This window comes from Notothenia coriiceps, unplaced genomic scaffold (genome assembly GCF_000735185.1).
Source record: "Notothenia coriiceps isolate Sejong01 unplaced genomic scaffold, NC01 NC01_scaffold00003340, whole genome shotgun sequence".
Classification (NCBI taxonomy): domain Eukaryota; kingdom Metazoa; phylum Chordata; class Actinopteri; order Perciformes; family Nototheniidae; genus Notothenia; species Notothenia coriiceps.
The window spans coordinates 137,521-157,502 of record NW_011336041.1 but is presented as its reverse complement, the minus strand read 5'-3'; the positions used below and the strand labels follow the sequence as shown (position 1 = coordinate 157,502).

At 41.9% G+C, this 19,982-nt stretch overlaps 1 protein-coding gene across 1 annotated transcript in view; it reads left to right on the top strand.

Annotated features, from left to right (window-relative positions):
• The window catches only part of dock1 (dedicator of cytokinesis 1), a 180,613-nt gene extending 161,010 nt beyond the window's left edge, over positions 1–19,603 (top strand). Inside the window, exons 43-52 of the mRNA XM_010766495.1 lie at positions 649–733; positions 2,209–2,295; positions 3,926–4,102; positions 5,158–5,241; positions 12,889–13,026; positions 13,876–14,018; positions 14,338–14,536; positions 15,995–16,172; positions 17,850–18,001; positions 18,806–19,603. Of these exons, the coding sequence (XP_010764797.1) occupies positions 649–733; positions 2,209–2,295; positions 3,926–4,102; positions 5,158–5,241; positions 12,889–13,026; positions 13,876–14,018; positions 14,338–14,536; positions 15,995–16,172; positions 17,850–18,001; positions 18,806–18,901 (1,339 nt within the window). The 3' untranslated portion in view covers positions 18,902–19,603. The remainder of the gene's footprint in view (positions 1–648; positions 734–2,208; positions 2,296–3,925; positions 4,103–5,157; positions 5,242–12,888; positions 13,027–13,875; positions 14,019–14,337; positions 14,537–15,994; positions 16,173–17,849; positions 18,002–18,805) is intronic.
• Positions 19,604–19,982: the final 379 nt, after the last annotated feature.

Genomic DNA, 19,982 nt, shown 5'->3' with positions numbered 1-19,982 from the left:
ACCTCAAACTTATCCCATCTGCACACGCTTATAACTGCTACATTAAATGGGGAGCAGTTTTGAAATCACTCTGATTCCTTTCATATATTATTCATGATAGTTTGCGAATAAGCAAAGCTCTCCGAAACATATGGCATTGTTTAAGTAATGCAATATGCTTAACATCTCTGTAGCTATTTCCCCAGAACAGTGTGAGTGTAGATTACTGTAGGCGATGCAGGCAGTTGAAAAATATGTAAAAAGAGCAAGCCATGTGTCTCTGTGCGAGTCTGTGTATATGCCCAGACAGCTGCTCCCACAGCCACCACGCAACACCATCCTTTTCCTAGTGTGAAAAGTCTATTAACCTGATTTGGCAAAGTTCATCCCCGCTAGTCATGTGCCTCTGTCACGTAAGCTGCAGCTTCTTTTAATGTCTGGATTCACCTCAGGTACTGACAGTGACGAGTGTGACCCAACAATGAATGTATTGGCAATGTAGAGGAGCCATGCCTCAGACAGCCAGTAAGAACCCAATGCTAAATACCACAGTTCCTGGGGGGGCTGTCCTGTGTTTGACCTGAAGCAAAGCAATCAACCTTTGAATCACGCCGTAGATTGCCCATAACAGTTTTAATTTACTCAGCCTCTGATTTTCTTCCTTCCCAGCTTCTACACAGTAAATGAAGTGCATAAATTCCAGTATTCCAGGCCAGTGAGGAAGGGGGAGAAGGACCCGGACAACGAGTTTGCGGTAATTGTTTTTTCTAAAGGGTTTAATGATTAATTTGTTAACATAAGAATCCGAGTGAGCATAAGGTTTATGCTCTTTTAAATACATAATTAATAATGAAATTCTAAAAAAACATGAAGGTTACTTGGTTTTAAACTATAACATCAGAAATGTAGTTACTTTTACTTTTTAGTGACAAAATAGTTCACGGTAAATAAAAACAATAAACCACACAAACACGCAAATGGTCAATATATTTCACAGTGACTCCGTTCCACTAACAGGACAAAAAATCTGCAAGATGATATAGTTATAAGTTGGGATAGTTACAATAGGCAAGATAATGATGTGCAATAATTGGACAGTCCTCCATGGTGCTGAGATTCAGCAACTTTTGAATTGTGTCTGTTTTCATCAGATTTTCTTTATCTAGGTTTTCTTACTTCTATGTTGTGATGTTTAAAAGGATGTTGCTGTATTATTGTTTTGGATTTATTTTTGTTGATTTAACACATTGTTTGTTGTTTAACGAAGAACAAATCAATAGGGAAGTGGAACTCATTAAACAAGGTAAAACTGAGTTGCAACCAGAAGATCTAGACAAAATAAAATTGTTGACAGGAATTTAAATCTGGTTGCCTAGTGCAACTATTACTGAATTATGTGTTGTGCGCTCTTAATATCCGTATTGCAAATGACAAGCTTGACAAATAAGACCCAATCAAACTTCCCTGTGTGTTTACCATGTCAGGATGCATTTACCTCATCTTTGACTTACTTTGAGTGACAGGACTCTCTGTCATGAGGTTTAAGTGATGGATATCTATAGCTTGACTTATTGCATCCGTCAAACCTATTAAACATGTCAATAAACACACCTCTCTCTAATGCAAGCTATCAGCTCTGAAGCTCATGCTTTAAAAATGGGGGTAGTATTATTCATCCACTACATCAATAAATGGTAAAACTCTCTGCAAGTGAATCATCAGCTTCTTTGCTATATGTTTTTCTTTTTATCTAGTTCCAAGCCACATTTTTACAATCATCTCACACATGAATTTGAGAAACAAATGTTAGCAGTTTCTGAATTGCGTTGGAGAAACGTGGAACTGCTTTATTACGCTTTATACCGGTTGTTTGGATTGCAGGAACCGTATTCACAGAAAATGACATGGTGTGTTTTAAGATGTAGAGTCATTATTGTATCTCCATCATGTCTTAGAGGAGATTACATCTAATCTAGTGAGTGAGCATTAATAAACTGCGTTCCAGACAGGGAGATGCACACCTCCATCCCCCCCGCTCCCCTATAATGGGGTATGATTGAACAACCATTACATCATCTTACTCACATTCAAGCAGCAACAGTCTGAAAGCTTGCTTCAATGTTGTTTGGCACAAAAACATCAGCAAATGGATGTGCCCAAAGTGTCTTGTCGCGTCAGTTGATTACTGGCTGCATTCTGATTTTGTGTCCTTTGTCATTTTGTCAACAGAACATGTGGATTGAGCGGACCACGTACTCAACAGCCTACAAACTTCCTGGCATCCTGCGCTGGTTTGAAGTCAAGTCAGTCTCCACAGTGAGTATGAACAGCCTGTGTGCCAGGCAGGCGTCCTAATCAGATAAGATCTGCAGCCCTGCGCACAGCCAATCGATATGATTTGTCCACTTAAGCTGTATAGACAGCCGTGTGGACGCAGGCATGCCGCGCCCTGGACTAACAACGGGGCACGTTCTCTCTCTGCCAGAGGGCCCACATTGATTCTGCAAGCACTCCTAAAAGACTGTTTCCACTGGAAATAGCAACACAGCACAAATACAACTTGGGGAGAGTTCACTCTCTGTTGATTTTCCTGTAATACAAATACTTGGATTGCTGTATCGAAACCCCGTTGATGAAAGGATGGTCTAACGGCTGCAACAAATGACTGAGTGTTTACTGGAGCACTTTGAGTTCACACATTTCCCCTCCATCCCACGGAAACTGCATTCAAATGTTATTATTTTAGCTCTGTAGTTTTGACTAATTAAAGTCTGATGTCCCCATTTTGGATCGGGATGATGTCTGGTGGGAGAGGGAGTGTGTAAATGAGTCCAGTGAGTTTGAGCCCAGTATCACTTAGATACAAATGCACCACTTAGCGTAATTAGCCCGGCTTAGTGTTATGCAATTACTCTTTATTTGGCGCTTTGATTAGTTACTCAGTTGTCTATTCTGCCGAAGTAAAGGGCACTTTTCAAAGGTTATCTTAAGCCAACATGTTAAACTACAGTTTGCTCAGTCAGCATTAACAGTTGTCGAATAGCACCACATGACACACACACACACACACACACACCAGGCAGCCTGAACATTTAGCTCACTACAGTGGTCCTTCTTGTCGCTACAACCTAAGCACAATCCCCTACTGTACTCCCAAATCCATTCTGTAAAGGGCTATTCTCCATTGCCACACTAATTCACAGCGGAGGCCTCTTCCTTCAGGCTGGGTTAGAGCAAACTGTCAGGAGCAGCTTGCCCTCCAGATGAGCCAGAGAGAGGCCGGGTCCCCGAGGTTGGACTCTCTATTTAAAGCTTAATGACTCGGCTGAGATTCACCAAGCAAAAGCCTTCCATCTGAAAATGCATTTTATCAAGCTGGCCCAAAACATACCAGCACAGATTGGAGATTTCTCTCCTTGGCACTCTGCCTTTATTTTTATTTGGCTGAGTCTTATATTTTTGCAACAATCCACTCATGTTTTTCTGAAATTCTTACTAGCAAGCTGCAATAATTTGATTTATTATTAGTTTGCCTCCATGTGAAATCACACCGATTCAGTCAGAATTTCCGAATACAAAGTATTGAAATGTATGTCAGCATTTCAAAGCATTTCATTAATCTTTTCTCAGAATTCATATTTTGTTGACATGGGAACCAACATTCCCGTACTCATATGTGCTATCCATCTTCATTTGACATTTGCAGGTTCATGTATGGACACTTGGAAATTATTCATTGCTTCTCTATCCTACATGATTTATGAGCGTCGTTAAGGGTTGGAAAGCCCATCTTCTAATAACATATCTCCAGTCAGCGAACACAAAATGCCTCCGCTTGATTGGTGGGATTATAGGATTGATTGATATATGTGTGTATATGTACTGAAACGGGTGAATATAGGCTGAGAATATATTTAATGACGCATTCACTTACTGTGCTGCACAGGAGGAGATCAGTCCACTGGAGAATGCCATGGAAACGATGCAGCTGACCAATGAGAAGATCAGCAGCATGGTGCAGAGGCATCTCAACGACCCCAACCTTCCCATCAACCCCCTCTCCATGCTGCTCAATGGCATCGTGGACCCAGCGGTCATGGGAGGTTTTACCAACTATGAGAAGGTAGTCAACATTAAAAAAATTATCCTATACAAGCTTGTCTTTAAGAAGTCTTCAATTCTTTTTTTCATATTTCTCCCAGTGTGACTGCAGAAAAACGTGGATTTTATTCAATTACATTCTATTTAGTCTTGAAACTTGTTAAATGTTATTTGCTAAAATATGCCGAAGTCATGCTATATTCTCTCTAACTACCATCTCCCATTTATTTTTATTTTCTGCTGCACTTAATTTTAACAGAAGCATTTAAAGAACAGTTTGACAGTACTTGAAACACAATCAACTAGAATTAGGAGGGAGCAGCTTCATGTCAAGCAGACATAAGAGCAGTGTAAACCTCCTCACCGTTCTTCGAAATATTTATTTGAATAAGAGAATTTACCAAATGTGATCCACAAAAGTTCTTCTGACACATTTTCTATATCTAGAAAAGTCTGTAATTGTGTTATAGATTAAACTATGTTTAAACTAAATTCGAAACCATAATCTCATGAATATTTAAAACCCTACAAGCTTCAGCCATAATATTTTGTTACCACTATACGTGTGACTACTCGCATATTGTTCCCTAAAATCATAGGTCATCGTAATCAGTTTTTGGTTCATGTGACTTAGAAATGCTATCCAGTTTTTATGCGCATTTCTAGTGTTCTCCCTGGTCTCAACTGCACTCTCTTTTCACCGTAACTCAATAACAACTCTTTTTACTCTGTGTTTGATATATCGGAAAAAATGGATAGTCTGTTGGTTCCCAGCGTGTATAACGACCCGGAATAGATTCATACTGTTCTTGTGGTAGATGCAGTGTGAGTCGGAGGAGGAACGACATGAATTATTTGCCCTCGGGTCACTCCTTCATCTCAGGGAAATAGTGTAGGTGATGGAGTGATGTCTTGTCTACATTTTTCTCATCTTTACAGCCCCTTCCAATGCAGTCCTCTTTCACCTGTCATCTTTCCCCAGTTTCTCATTGTATTTATAATGCGAACCCCTCCACATCTCAGACTGTCTCCTGTCTTCCCCTGTACTCACCCCAGTATTTCCTCCCTCCTCTCCAGGCCTTCTTCAATGATAAGTACATGCAGGAAAACCCAGAGGACCTTGAGAAGATTGAGAAACTCAAAGACTTCATCGCCTGGCAGGTGAGACTGAAGTTCATCATGCTCATCTGCTGCTTTGTGAAGTGCTTATGGTCATAAGAAAGCATCAGACTGTAGTTTCTAAAGCATCACCAAAGATGTAAGGGTTCAAAGAAAAGTGTAATTGCCTGCTCATCAGAAATAGCACGCTTGGTTACTTTAAAAGACGGTGTTTGCATTATATTACATGGTGTTTCTTTTTATGTGGCACATGTGAAGAGCAGAGGGAGGTGCAGCCTGCAGGCAGCCAAACACTGCACATGTTGGGATGGTACGGGAGCATGAGATGCATGGAAAAGAGAATACATGCCACTTGGCCTTTCAGCGTGATTGAGCGTTCTTAATTTGCATGCGAATGCTTTAGGCCAGTGGTTCCCAAAGTGTGGGGCGCGCCCCCCTGGGGGGCGCAGAGGCATGACAGGGGGGGCGCGAGAGACCAGGAGGAAAAATGGTTATTAAAAAAAAAAGATTTACATTTTTTTTTTATATTATTATCAAATTATTGATTCGAAAATAATATGATACAGTATTACGTCTGGGTCTCTGTGTTTCATTAAAGCTCTGTGTGTGTGTGTGTGGAACGAGCCATTTTGTGTGCGTGCACGAGCGAGAGAGAGAGAGAGAGAGAGAGAGAGAGAGAGAGAGCGCAGCGGTACCGGAGATCGTAGTTGTTAGCTTCTGGTGCTAGCGAGCTACGCTAACGGACATAAAGAGTTTTTTCAACAACAAAGTGGAGGAGAGTCCTCTCCTGTCAGACTGAGAGGCTCAGTGAACTAAAGGACTCTCTGAGTGTTTAGATAGTTAACTTTAGTNAATCGCATTCGAAGCGTGCGGGGTGTGAAGCCCTTGGGTGACGAAATCTGGGTAAGACGTAGTCAATAAAGGGATGTTTTAACGGTTGTTATATAGGGCAAAATTAAAGGTTTTTCAAAGATCCGACGAGCGAGAACTCGTAGCTAAAACTGGCGACACTCAAGAAACAATTAGCTTATACTCGACAAAAGATGGCACAACTATTTCGGGACAAAAGGGCCAAAGTCTGACGTTTACCAAGACATGCCTCTCTCTCTCAACACTTTATAAGCGAGGGAGGTGACATTGGGCAAAGTATAAACTCTGAGTTTCGATTGATTTAAATTTCAAGGACCGTCAACTGAAGCGTAACTGTTGTAACAGACCCTCCGCGCTCGCGCGCTACAACACACGACCTCCAAATCATTCCACCCCTGAGAGTCCCTGTCTACCAAAGCTACAAGTCGTCTGGGGGGGAGGGAGGGCCCCGACAGGACTTCAACCGCATTATAGAGATTCACACACGCACTCGACGGCACTACAGACACACAGCGAGGAGACGGAGCTTAGGTTCCAGGTTATTAATCTACAACTCGCTATATCTAACCAACCATTTCAGCACGAAGAAAGTGTAACTCGAAGCCCGTGGTTGGGAAATCGTTTGAATTTCGTGGAGACTACAACAGTTTCTCCTTCTAAGTCTATGCGTGGAGCTCGTTGAGTCATAAACGATTTTTCCAGTTGTAGCTGGCATATCTATCGTCGGATAGCCATAGGGGAAAGAGAGCAGCCGAGCCACACAAATACCTAAAGAGAGACCATAACTAACCTACACAAAAACGGCTAACGACCCATCCAGCACGCGCGCCTCGGTTTGTTTCCGAGTAGTGTCGGTATTGATGTCGTGTCTCTTACTTTGTGGTGCGCGCCGCGCCTCGCGCGTCAGAGTTTTTTCAACAACAAAGTGGAGGAGAGTCCTCTCCTGTCAGACTGAGAGGCTCAGTGAACTAAAGGACTCTCTGAGTGTTTAGATAGTTAACTTTAGTCTAAGTTATCTCAGTGGATCTCAAACGTTTTGGTCACCATTAATGTAAACAATTATTTCCGAGGCACACGTTTATATGGTCATTATAGTTATAAAAAAATAAGAGAATAAATGAAAAACAGGTATGAAATACTATTAAAAGGGTGATTTGTAAAATATCCATAGAGAAAAAGTAAATCTGTTTACAGTTCTGTTTCATATGGGTGTTGAGAGATGTATCCATAGATCTCTTTTTTTTGCTCTCAAAGTGCACCAGATTGATGCTTTTAACTTCAATATTTAAAAATAAATCTTCCCGGGGGAGGTTGCCGCAAGAGCCCCCTATGTGAGGTCCACACACCACCTATAAAAATAGCACTTTACCCCTGCTTACACCTATATGCCTCGAGCCTTCATTGTAACTGTCACAATGTGTATTTGCATGGGGATTGTTGCAGTAGAAATTTCCCCTGTAGAGCCTGGTACATTAATGGGAAACCCAAAATGTTTGAGCACCCTCTATGAAACGTCAAGCTACCCCGCAATAAACATCTGGCGCCGCCACTGAGCCTGACTATTTGTGTTGGGGGGGGCCCCGACTTATTTTTTTCTCCAAAGGGGGGGCCCTGACAGAAAAGGTTTGGGAACCCCTGCTTTAGGCTATTCACATATTGGCCGTATATGTAAGTCATGTATGGTATGGTATTATGGGGTTTATTTATGGAAACAGCACCAGACATTTGGGAGTCCAGCACCATCCCGACAGCAGTTTGTTACAGTCTTCTGAAAGTCCTTCACGTGCACACCAGAGAGTTTAAATGCTGAAAGATACTCGTCCTGTATATCATAGCATTTATCTGAAATGTTGTTCCCCTAGTAAAGCACTTCTGCTGCATCCTTAAAGGTTACAACTTAAAATAAAATATAGTTGAAAGAACTTGTGAGTGCACTGCCAAGAGTGTCCAATGACAGTAACTGAAGTGAGCGTGGGGAAAAGTGTGTTAAATAGTTCACTGGAGATAATAGCCAGGGAGAGTGCTGAAGCAAACATTCTGGAGTTAGGGAGGATGCTCCTCAGCGTGAAGAGACAGCGTGAGATCAGCATTGGTGTAACTTTTTCTGCGAGCTCTGCACCCTCACTGAGCCTGAAGGAAGTGCACACACAGCAGATGAGAAATGAACACACACACAGATTGTTGGAATGCAGCCCGTGTTGTTTAACAGCTTACGATGAAACCCACACAGATCTTGGGCTCATTTGTGGCTCATCTTCAATTAATAAACTCCTGGCTGTCTGTGCTTTCTAGTGGAAACACAAACATATCCTCCCTTTGGGATTTTATAAAGGTGCATCGTAGGTTTTCTGTTTTGTTTCCCTCCTTTTATTATTCTGATCTAAGAGTCACTTTAATAATCAGGAAGTCATGGTTTTCCCTGCCTACACAGGAGTTGAGCAAAGAAACAAGTCGTGTCTGCTTCCTATCGCTAGTTGCAAGGGAAAAGTAAGTTAATTGAATTTTGAATAGTTGTTCCCCTCTCCGTTGCTGAAAAATAGGTCAACTTTGTGCTCTGCATCTCTGGGGGATCGTGTTCGAATCTGAATTTCTTTAGTGTGTTTGTGAAAACTTTGCTCTTTATAAGTCACTATGATTCACCTGGGATTATTGCGGCTTCTTATTTGATGTCATGTATGATGCTTGCATGTTTATCTTTTCCTTAGAAACAAAACTAATAATTACTTTTTTTTTGGAGACGTTCAGATTATGCAAACATGTCGAAATGTAAAATATAACCGACTGAAGTCAAAGCAGGAGTGTGCAGCCTAAAAATAAACAGTTGCCGCTTCATAACTTCTAGAAAGACATGAGTATCACAAATACATTATATCTGACAAGGGTGGGGTATGCAACTCGATGTTACCTTTAAGACCTATCGAGTTATTTTTATATCAATCTCCAAGCAAAGCCACTGAACAAAAAGGTCTGTCTTTTTAAATCTGTGCGTTGGTTCCAATGCAAAGAAGTGAGAGCCGTATCCACCCCGGCATTCATTTTAGATTCAACTGCCATTTGTAAATGATCCTCCACCCACAATCCACAGCGCTAATTAGCAGGAGCTCTGTTGTGCATCCCAGTTATGCCAGTATGAGATAAATGTGTTGCTCCATCTTGGCAGATGTGCCCAGTTAAAGACCTCCTTCACATCAAGCTAACTAAGTGTATGAAATCATGGTGGTATGTTTCCTCCAAAAGCACAAGAAATGATTGCACATGATTTGAAGTTGTGTGTTGTGATCATCACAGAATCATGCCATAGAGAAAGCAGTAATGCGTTTGCCCACGCCAAGCAAACACACAGGAACCTATACAGAGATGATTAAGGCGGAGAGTTGTTGATTTGAAATGGCATCAGCTGTCTCTTTGCCAGAGCCAGCATGCTTGTTTATCTCACGTCTTGAATCCGTCTAAATGAGACAAATGAAGGAGAGGCTGCTCCAATGAACAAACTAAACGGTTCGAAATGAGCCAGTGTGCACTGTTATTCTGAAATAGCCATTGCCCTCGTCTACTAATTAGAGAGGAAATGAGCAACTGGAAATCAGGAAATGAGGTATTGTAAAAGGCTCCCTGTTATAAATAAGGTCTGAGTTTTCTGTGATGTATCTGGATATAATTAGAGCTCTAGACAGATGTCTAAATCAGCACCTTAAACGTCTCACTGCAGCCCGATTCATTCTGTTTACAGATGTCAGAGATAGCTGAGTAATCAATACATCCAGGAGACAATGTCAACATAAACAGAATCTTTTGGTGACACATTTAGTTGTCTTTTTATATCTGTAAATATTCTTTTTTTTCCGACATAAAGCCTGAACCAACATGTTGGTAATGATGTATTTCCTTATTAATCTTGAATCTCTTTTTCCTTTCTTTATTTAGTCTCCCTGTTACTAGTACGTCTGACTCCTTACTGACATCTATAGAAACTTTGTGACCTTCATGAAATATGTCATCATAGCCTTAATACCCACTTTCTGACCAAAGGGTGTGGCAGGGTGACAAGAAACACTTTGCTCTGAGAGATGCTGCTGGAATAAAGAAGTGGTAGTATTTCTATGATACTTCTTCTATGTCAATGGATAAGGTGCTTTCTTGGTAATGACAGCACGCCCACAGGTTGCAGCATGAACGGTGAATGTTTAGCTCATAAGTTGTGATGTGCATGGAAATATGATGGGAGAAGTGCTTATGCAGAAGGAGACGTCAACCCTGTGTTTATGTATTCTGGAGGTGTAGAGAACACCGTTGATCATATTGCAGAGGAGCATCCTGCCCTCATTTTGAAATGTGTTGTGAAACGTTCTGTCTAGTTAACTCGCTATTTACTGTCAGCTTTTATAGCTTCACGATGTCCAATGGGGACATCGTTCACAACACATTTATCGCTGCAGTAAAGGATTCTGACCTCTTTGCAATTGTTGCTGCCTTGCAAAGTGTAACTGACACAGATTAACATCAGTCTCCTAATCTTAGGCACGTTCAACTCTGTTACCAGCCTCTCATTTACTGTTGCACACTGAAGTTGGATTTCTATACCTTTTTCAATGTATTTTGTGTCTGATTGCTTCTTCTTTTAATACATTTTATAAAAGTAAATGTTATAAAGGTCCAGTTTTGAAGCAGGTACAGTTAATGTTGCTCTTTGCTTCATAACCTGCTAAGACACTTGAACTTGAGCAGCTAGCATTTAGTTATCTCTCACATAAATGTCTAGCTTCAGCTTTGCTCTTTTCTCCTATAAAAACAACTCTTTGTGTATCTCATATTAACAGCTTATTTCTCCGACTGAAAAAAACATTTTCAAAAAGTTAATTTATTTAATTAAATAAAAAATAAAACGTTTATACATCTGTGTGTTGGCAACCTTGAGCCTTCCACACTTAGCTGATCGCTGTGTGGCCACTTAGCAGAATGCTGTTGCCATGCCGCCACACAGTTGCACCTGATCATCCTGAGGTCTAAAAAAAGATGTGGGTATCCTAAGAGACGGGAATCTTGCCTCAGCTTTCACTCTCAATTTCTTTTTTTTGCCTGTTTCCGTCTATTTCGTCTCACAACACCTCGTCCTTTTTGACTTCCCTCTCTCCTAAACCTTTTCCACTCTACCTTTTTCTTCCTTTCACCTTCTCTCTCTCCGCCTCCTCCTCTCCTCCAAAAGGTCCCAGCGGTGATGATGAAGGTGCTCAGTATCATGGGAAATCCTGGCAGGGTGTCTGCAGCCTTCTCTCATTTATTTTCCTGTGCCAGAGCTATGATATGTAGCACAGCACTCTAGCTTAAATGCAGAGTGAAATATCCTGGATTTTTGTTCACATCTTGATATATAATCTTTTTCAAAGCAGACCACTCACTATGTGCTTCTCCTATCATAGCTTACTGTTTAATCTCTCAGTGCAGTGTATAACATGGCTGAGGAACTGAAGCTACAACATTTTGATGTTCCTGCATTAGCCTTTTTTCCCTCTGTTAATAAGCCCTCCATGTGTTGAAACTTGTGTAAATGCACCGTTGGAAATGATTACAAAATGTTGCATCAGGAAAGTGAATTGGCGGTGCGTGCCATCTGAGCGAGGTTCAGGCTGCAGCCGGCTTTGGAGGGGCAGCTTGCCCTCAGAGAAAAGGAAGAAAGGCGAGTAGTCTCTAGGGAGTCTCTAGGGTTAGCACACACTCTTCTTGTCTCCCCCTCCTGGCCCACCTATGCCAGAAACCTCAAACACTTATTTGTACTCGATCGGATCCTTTTTTCCATTTGCTCAAGGGTTTAGGGGGATGTATTAGCCCTTAAAGCTACTGTACTTGAGATGAGGCACAAGATGCACTCTGCAGTTAAGTGTTTTCTTATTTTCCAAATGGGCAAATAAACTACTCTGACTGGGACCGATTTAATATGAACATCTGAATTAAATCCCCTCTAATGCAGTTGACTTTGTTTTTTACTTATTCATAAGCATAAAAGCATAAGCTGCTTTCATTTCACCTTTAACAGTATTTCTCACTTATAGCCGTGAGACAGTCAGGACATATTTTTACAGTTGCCATGGGAAAGAAAACGATCTGTTATTACCACAGGTGACTGTACCTGGTTACTGGCAGGTTATTGCACACATGTTCCAAACATAAGATGGCATGTAGCACTAACACCCAAGTCTATAACATTTAAAAAAGATCTTCCTGTGAACCAGAAGAGAGAAAATATCACTCAACACTCGGGAAGGGATGGTGTTTAGATTAGTCAGCAGAGCTTGCTGACACCGACAGTGACACGGGGGTTTCCTAATGACCAGTTTCAGCAGTCTCTCCCCCGCTCTCTCTCTCTCTCTCTGTCTCCCTTTCTTTCACTCTACCTGATATGCTTCTGTATGTTTTCAGATCTTGACATTGCATTGCGTCTTTAATTGTGTCAGAGAGATAACCATCCATCACGTGCAGTACATGCCTTTACATGTAGTCAGTCTATGTTTAATATACTTATGATGTGATGATGCTGGAGGTGGGAGGCAGAGGAAGGCAGTGTCATGGCAACAGTCTTCTTTATAGCCTGCTTGCTCCTGGATAAGGTGGCAGTGATATTTCTTCTTGCGCACTCAGACTGATAGAACACTCACTTCCTGTCCTGAGTGTGCACAGAGAAGAGGGCAAAGGTCCTGTGAGTTCAATTGGATGTATGTGAAGCATATTTCCCTGATAAATGAAGAACCAGCATGTATCTAACCTCTCGTCTCTCCGGGGCGTGTTTGATGAAACTTTTCTTACTCTACTGTTTCGTCCCGGCAGGTCCCACACCTCTCGGAAGGCGTTCGTATCCACGGAGAGAAGGTCACGGAGGCGCTGAGGCCTTTCCACGACCGCCTGGAGGCCTGCTTCAAGCAACTGAGGGAGAAGGTGGAGAAAACGTATGGGGTGAAGTCCCTGGTAAGAGATTCTGCTTGTTCGGGCGCTTTCTGATACAGGAAGTACTGGAAGATGTAGCCTTTTCTTCTAGTTGCAAAAGATTTCTAGGGAAATTGATTTGTAAAATGCACAGTTAATGAAATAGCAGCATGTTATTATTATCCCTTTAAGGCCTTTTTAAGGGTTCTCGTCCTCCTGTTTCCTTTTTTTAAACATGTTTTTGTCCAGATACATTTAAGATGCAATTGTGTTATCAGATAATGTTCCATCCTTGGCATTTTCTATGATTGAAAAAGTAAGATGACATTTAAAGATAAGACTGCAATTAAGAGCATTTCCAAGAGCTGATGTCAAGAACATACTTTAATAAGCTACACATTTACGAAGTCCGCCAAATTCACTTGGAACATGTATTTCATACTTGCTTTAACTTTTAGCTGAAGTCAGCTTGTTTGCAGCTTCCATTTTCTCCCCTCCTTTTAAGTTTTAATTGTTTCTTGGCCAAGTTCCACCCTCAATCTTGCCCGAGGTGAAGGCGCCCTTGCTCAATTTAAAGGGAGCGGGTGGTGACCTTTCAAACAAGAGGAAAGCCATCACTTTCCATGGTCTGATAATAAGGTTATCCTTAGATGGCAGCTTTCCTCGCTTGAAAGGACTTGAATACAAAAGGGTTCATTGTTAGAGCCAGAGTTTTCTCTCTTTTTCTCTCTATGTACATACTATATTATTAGCATAATACTGCTATTAACCTCACAGTTCCCCTGTCCCTCCTCCAGTACTGTAAACAGAAAATATGCACAGGTAACTTCAAAGCAGTCAGTGGCTTTTAAGCTAAATTCTTTGTGATTTTCTTTTTCTCTGCGGTGTCAGCCGGCAGCAGACGAACGGCGGGGGTCTCGTCCTCACTCCATGGTGCGCTCCTTCACCATGCCCTCCTCCCAGAGGCCGCTGTCGGTGGCTTCAGTCAACTCCATCTCTTCTGACAACTCGCCCTCCAGGCCTGGCTCTGATGGGTAACTCCTAGTTCAAAGCTTTTTCTACAGGATTAAAAAACAGACAACTTCTTCTGCTTTTTGGCCATCCTATTAGAGCAGTTTTAGAAGTTGATTTGGGATTACTGTCTTGTATTAAGCGACGTTATTGTAATATCAAGTAGTAAGTATCAGGCCTCAAAGATTCTATTGTCACATTTAAGAGGATTGCTGAGGATTTGCTTAGGCAATGACGGACGCCTTCTGTCACATGAAACATAAATCCTCTGCAACTTAATTCTTAAAAATGTAAATCAATCTTAACTTCGAGTGGACTGTTATCCTACCGTCTTCATTTCAGCTTTGCCCTGGAGCCTCTCTTGCCCAAGAAGCTGCACACCAAGTCTACGGACAAGCTGGACCGCGATGACCCCGAGAGGGACCGCAAAGACAGGAAGAAGGAGAAGAGGAACAGCAAGCACCAGGAGATCTTTGACAAAGAGATGAAGACCACAGAGATCCTACTGCAGCCCGCTGAAGCCGTCATTCTGTCAGAGACGGTACTGAAAAAGTGACCTGCACTGCAATTCCTCCAATGTGTTACCTTCCCTCTTTTCCTTTCCTTTCTTTTTTTATTTTAGCTTATCTGCTGTTATCCCAAACCACTCTGTATTCTCCTGCTTCTCTCTTTTCTCTCTTATTTTACACAAGAGCAATGACATTTAGCTGTATGTGTTCAGGGTTCACAAATAGTGAACAAGTAGATTTTGACACAAAGCAGTTTAGACTGGACTATATTGTGTATTGCAATCGATTAAAAGCTTAGTACTTTTCCTTAAGATACACAATGCTTCTTCTTTTACTTTGTTTTACTATGGACTCATCAAAGCCAGTCTTTCTCCGTCCTGCCTATATATTCATAGTTTCTAGGCATTAAGAACTTTTTTCATAAAATGAAGAATCCTGTACATTTGTTACCAATCCGTTTGACTTTTCTTCTAAATGCGCCAAATGTACTTTGATTTAAAACATAAATATACTTTTGTGCCACAGCAGTGAAAGGCCTCTGTTGAATGTGGTGTTGAAATGATCTTCATATCTCCAACAGGCCCTTTATCCTTTCCCTTTGTTCTTTTAACTTCTCCTCCCTAAGTCACATGGCTCACATTTCTACCACCCAACGGAACTCTTTCTTTTTTTCTTTCTTTAAACATATCTTTATCTTTCCCCTGTGCTAAAGTCCCTCTTCCCCAGTGTCATGACAGCAGAGAGGTATCACTGTGTTCTGCATGCCCAGTGGGAATGCTCACTGGTTAACAGCACTAAGATAAGGGTAGGATCCTAAAGAGGCCCCTGGCAGTAGTGGAGCCGTCTGGCTTGTGATGGGAGCCTCTTGCCTCAGGGGTCAAGGGTAAGGCTCCCAGGGGTCTCTGGTAGCAAGAAGTAGTAGGATATAGTAGATTGTAGTTATTATCTGAAGTATGTACATTTAAGAAAACTGTTTTCTGTCCCCTAATGCAGTTTTAGTTTTAGTTCTGGAAGAGCATTACATCCTTGAAAGAAGTGCGTTGTTATTTCCAGTGCCTCTCTTGTAGCTGACTGTTTGAGTTTGGCCAATTACAAAGATGTTTGTTAATGTAGCCTACAGTGTGAAATAGCCCTGAGGACAGATCTTTTCATATTCAAATCCCTGCCATAGAGCTGGGACAATGTGGTCTGGCATTCAAGCAATGATTGTAACCACAAATAAGATATTGCAGAACCAAGCATATTTATCCAAATGGTTTATTTTTGAGGATTAATAACAGCCGACTTAATGCGAGCATGGATCAGTCAACAGCCCCAGAGAAGATGTGAAACCAATTTCCCTTTTTTAAATGATCTTTTCTTAATATTCTGTAATATTTCACCATCGACTCGACTCGTTTTCAAATACAGTTTGTTTCAACTACCTTTTTAATTGAATTGTAGTGTAAATACCTTTACTCACTTGTTTCGTTTGGATATCATCCAATCAGATCAGCCCCCTGCGACCTCAGAGACCAAGGAGTCAAGTTCTAAGCCAGATCGGGGGAGACCGTCGCCTCTCCGTGTCCCCCGGACCCCCTTCTTCATCCATGCACTCCTCCTCCTTGCCGGGACCCCCGCCCATCACACCCAGGAGCAAACTCTCCTTCAGCCTGCTCAATGTTTCCAGTATGAGCAATCTTACTTACATACTTCAACACACGCAACTTTTTCTGTAGGCCCTCTCTGCCTTTCACTTTGTTAGAAATCTTGCGTCACTGTTCGACACGATGACGCTCCGTTTGATATGAATAACAGCGCGATGGGTCATGTTAGCTCCATTTCTTTAAATGGTTTGCAAATGACAGCTTACAGCACCACACATTTACCTCTAAATGTGACTCTTTGTCACTGAGCTGGCTGATAACACCAGAATCACTCAAAATAGGCTCAATTTGTTCACTTAACTTATCAAGGATATCCATTGTTTTAGAAAATATCTTCAAATTCACATGCATGCTTCCTCTTTTAGGGTCATACAGTTAGACATACAGTTAGACATTTTACCTGGTGAGAAAGGAGGGGATGTAGTTGAATTTTTAACCCAATCATTTCCATACCAGCAAGTAAGTCAGAGGATTGTTGTTTATCAATCTGCTCCACCTATTTGGTTTTGCATTTGCTTAACATTTTTTCAAATATCAATATAACATAGGCGGAGATATCCAGACTTTATTTTAACTGTATTGGTCAACCTCGGAAAATAGTGGATACTACACTTCCCATGATGCAAGTCTAACAGCATAGCAACTGTGGGGGAAACTTCTGTAGCAATGGAGAGTCGGGACTCAGAGAGACACGAGGAGAGCTGGAGCTTTGATGGCAAACACTGACGGTCTATTACGAGCTTCGGCCGGAGAATTCACAAGACATGTCACGGGCCACGGTTTGACCACACGGTTGAGATGCCACAATCAATTCTGAAGAACTCTTCTGTAGCTCGAGGTTTTAAATAGTTCGGAGTGTAATAATCAACATTCTTTATCAGCGAGACTAAACAAATATGGACCCTGAATCTAACTAGAGCTCTCTTCCATAGAAAAGAATGTGTGCCAGGGAACCTACGTTCCTAAAAAGAAGGGCCTCTAGATGTCCCTGAACAATAAACTATCTCTTGTCAGCTTGTGCTCGGTCATAAGGTGGCAACAACAATGCGCCCAAGCTGCCCCTCCTTAAGAGAGATGGCAGCAATACCCAAGTCCGTAGACTTATGCCGTGGGAAAGGAGACAGTGAAAAGAGGAGAACTGTGTCAAAGGTTGAAAACCTAAGCAAATTATTCCCCAACAACAACCAATATATATGTACACACACTCATTCCGTAACACAGGCTAGTCATTATTTATTAGCGATGTCAACTCTCATTATTTTTTTAATCTTTTATTATATTTGTATACAGTGCCCGGGCGGTTCAGGTAAAGTTCTACCATACTGTAGGTATACTCTCTAAGTTAGGTTAACTCTCAGGGATCGAGGTTGAGCATTTAGGTTTATATGTGATATTGGAAATAATGTTTTGATCTGAAAATCCACTTAGTATATTTTTTGAGCCTCACTAGTACTCCTCTTGACTGCTGAACTGATTTCAACAGGTAAATCAATCAAGTTCCCCTTAAGGCGTGTGAAGACATTTAGCTCTGGTACATTTCATTATCACTGTTGTGTTCTGTAAAACATAAAATGAGACTTTGTGAAGGTGAATGAACTAGAAACAGGCCATGTGATGTATTTTGGATTCCAGTCCTACTGTTGATCCCTGATGTATTTTCTGATGAATGTGAGCTGATGAGCCCCCCCCCCCTGCACAGGTCTGGAGCTCAACGGGATGGGCTGTTCCGACAAAGGTGAAACCCCTCCTCCGCTGCCGGTGAAAGGCAGCAACGCTGATTACGGCAACCTGCTAGATAATCAAGACTTGACGAGTCCTTCAACGCCTCCGCCACCCCCGCCACATCAAAGAGTAGGTGTTTTAATTAGGACTGAGAGAAGCCCCTAATGATGCATGGCACATATATAATGGAACAAGAGGTCGCTACACGCACTTTACATTCGGGGCCTCCTCCCCCGGCACACCCACCTACACCTGTGCGTCCCGTGTTCATGTCCGTGTTCATGCATGTTTCCTCCCACATCTGTGCTTCATTTTTATAATTTGTGCCACAGAAGAATGTATAGGCATCAGTCAGTTAGCAGCGAGGGCCCACGCCCGCCTGTCCACCCCGTTGTTATTTATACTTGTTCCCCCAGCCGGCCCAGTGCTCAGATGTGATGGATTGGATGATTACTTTACCTCTCACATCCATCAGGAGCTCTCCCACTGTTAATCAGCGGCGCGTCTCTCCACACTCACCGGTGTCTACGCTGCCCGTCCTCTCGCCTCGCCACTCTGTTAACTAATCTTATTTATCCACTGCCACGGCCTGTGGACAGGTAGTAAAGCGGAGCCTCATCGGACGGTAGTGCAGGGAGAGCAGATGTTCACAGGCTGAGTGACAGCCGCTCGTCATTTACACTCCTTGATGGAGGCAGAGGTGAGGTCAGTGACGAGCTTAACTCCTTGTCTGTTATAAACTCAGGTGTTTTAGGGAGGGCACTCAGGTAGACAGAGAACATCTTTAGTTCCTTCAGTTAAAGCCCTAATCTTCATTTTTTGACCTCACAAGTATGGGGTATATTAACAAAAATAACATGTAAGTCTGTCTGATAGATGAAAAATGCACCTGAAAAAAGACGTTTCAAGGTTACTGTTTTTGTCTGTTTTCAGCACATTCCACCTCCTCTGCCCAGCAAGACCCCTCCTCCACCACCTCCCAAGACCACCAGGAAACAGGCCTCTATCGATTCAGGAATTGTACAGTGAACAAAGATGCTGACAGTAGGACCAAACAGCACCAACAGTAACGGCTGCCACCAAAAAGCGGCTGTTTCTTGTTAGATGAACCCCTCACATTCCTTGCTTCCTGTCCCAGCTTGACAGGATGAATACCTCACTGCAGCCCGCCCCCTATTATCAACTTTTTATTTACTTCCTATCTTGTTTTGCCTACAGTTTGACGACGCTGCAGTCTTCAACAGGGACGCCCGAAACCATGCCACTTCAAGACTTAATCATGACATTTTGTTCAGACAGCCGCTTTACTAAACTGACCCATTCCCAAGTATATGGAAGCTCATAAATAATAATTCCTCTCTTTTATTCATATTCCCACTATGTACAGAGGTTTGTATATATGATTTTATTTTATTTCAGGGTTTTTTTTTGTATGTGATTTGATCATGTTTTGTATTAACGTATCATTAGACTAAGCGGCATTTATATGAAACAAAAAAGGGCTTGTAGGTTTTGAATTGACAGGGACCTTACAGAGTTGGCATGTGAGAACATGCAACAACAGTCATGGATTTTATTGGTAAAACTTTGGAGTGCACATACAACTAACTCCCATCGCATTATCATTGTTCATAGATCGCTGTAACCTTGGATTTCAATAATATTGACTGTTCCCAATTCACTACTGATATGACTTCTGAATAAAATTTAAATTGTATGTATTTTTAAAAAGATGTTTGCCTCATTATTTTTACTTCAGCGAGAAGCTGTAAATAGATGTGTTTCTCTATATTTCTGAAATCCAAAACAATCTGGGAATCTGTACGCTTCCCTCACTACCGAACACTCCGTAACAAAGCTTTCCGCACGTTTGATTGACAGCCATCACAACATCCCCATCATTATCAACACAGGCATTTTATACTGGGACGCCACGAAATGACTTCTATTCCAGCTACCGCAATCTCATTTACATAATGTGTCCGCTCACCAAGCGATCATTTCTCTTTTCAAAGCTGGAAGTACGTATCTGGAATGCGGCCCATTTTTGAAACACAGTCAGATGAGCCAACAAACAGGTGCCAGCTTTGTCCTTGCATTGTGAATTCTG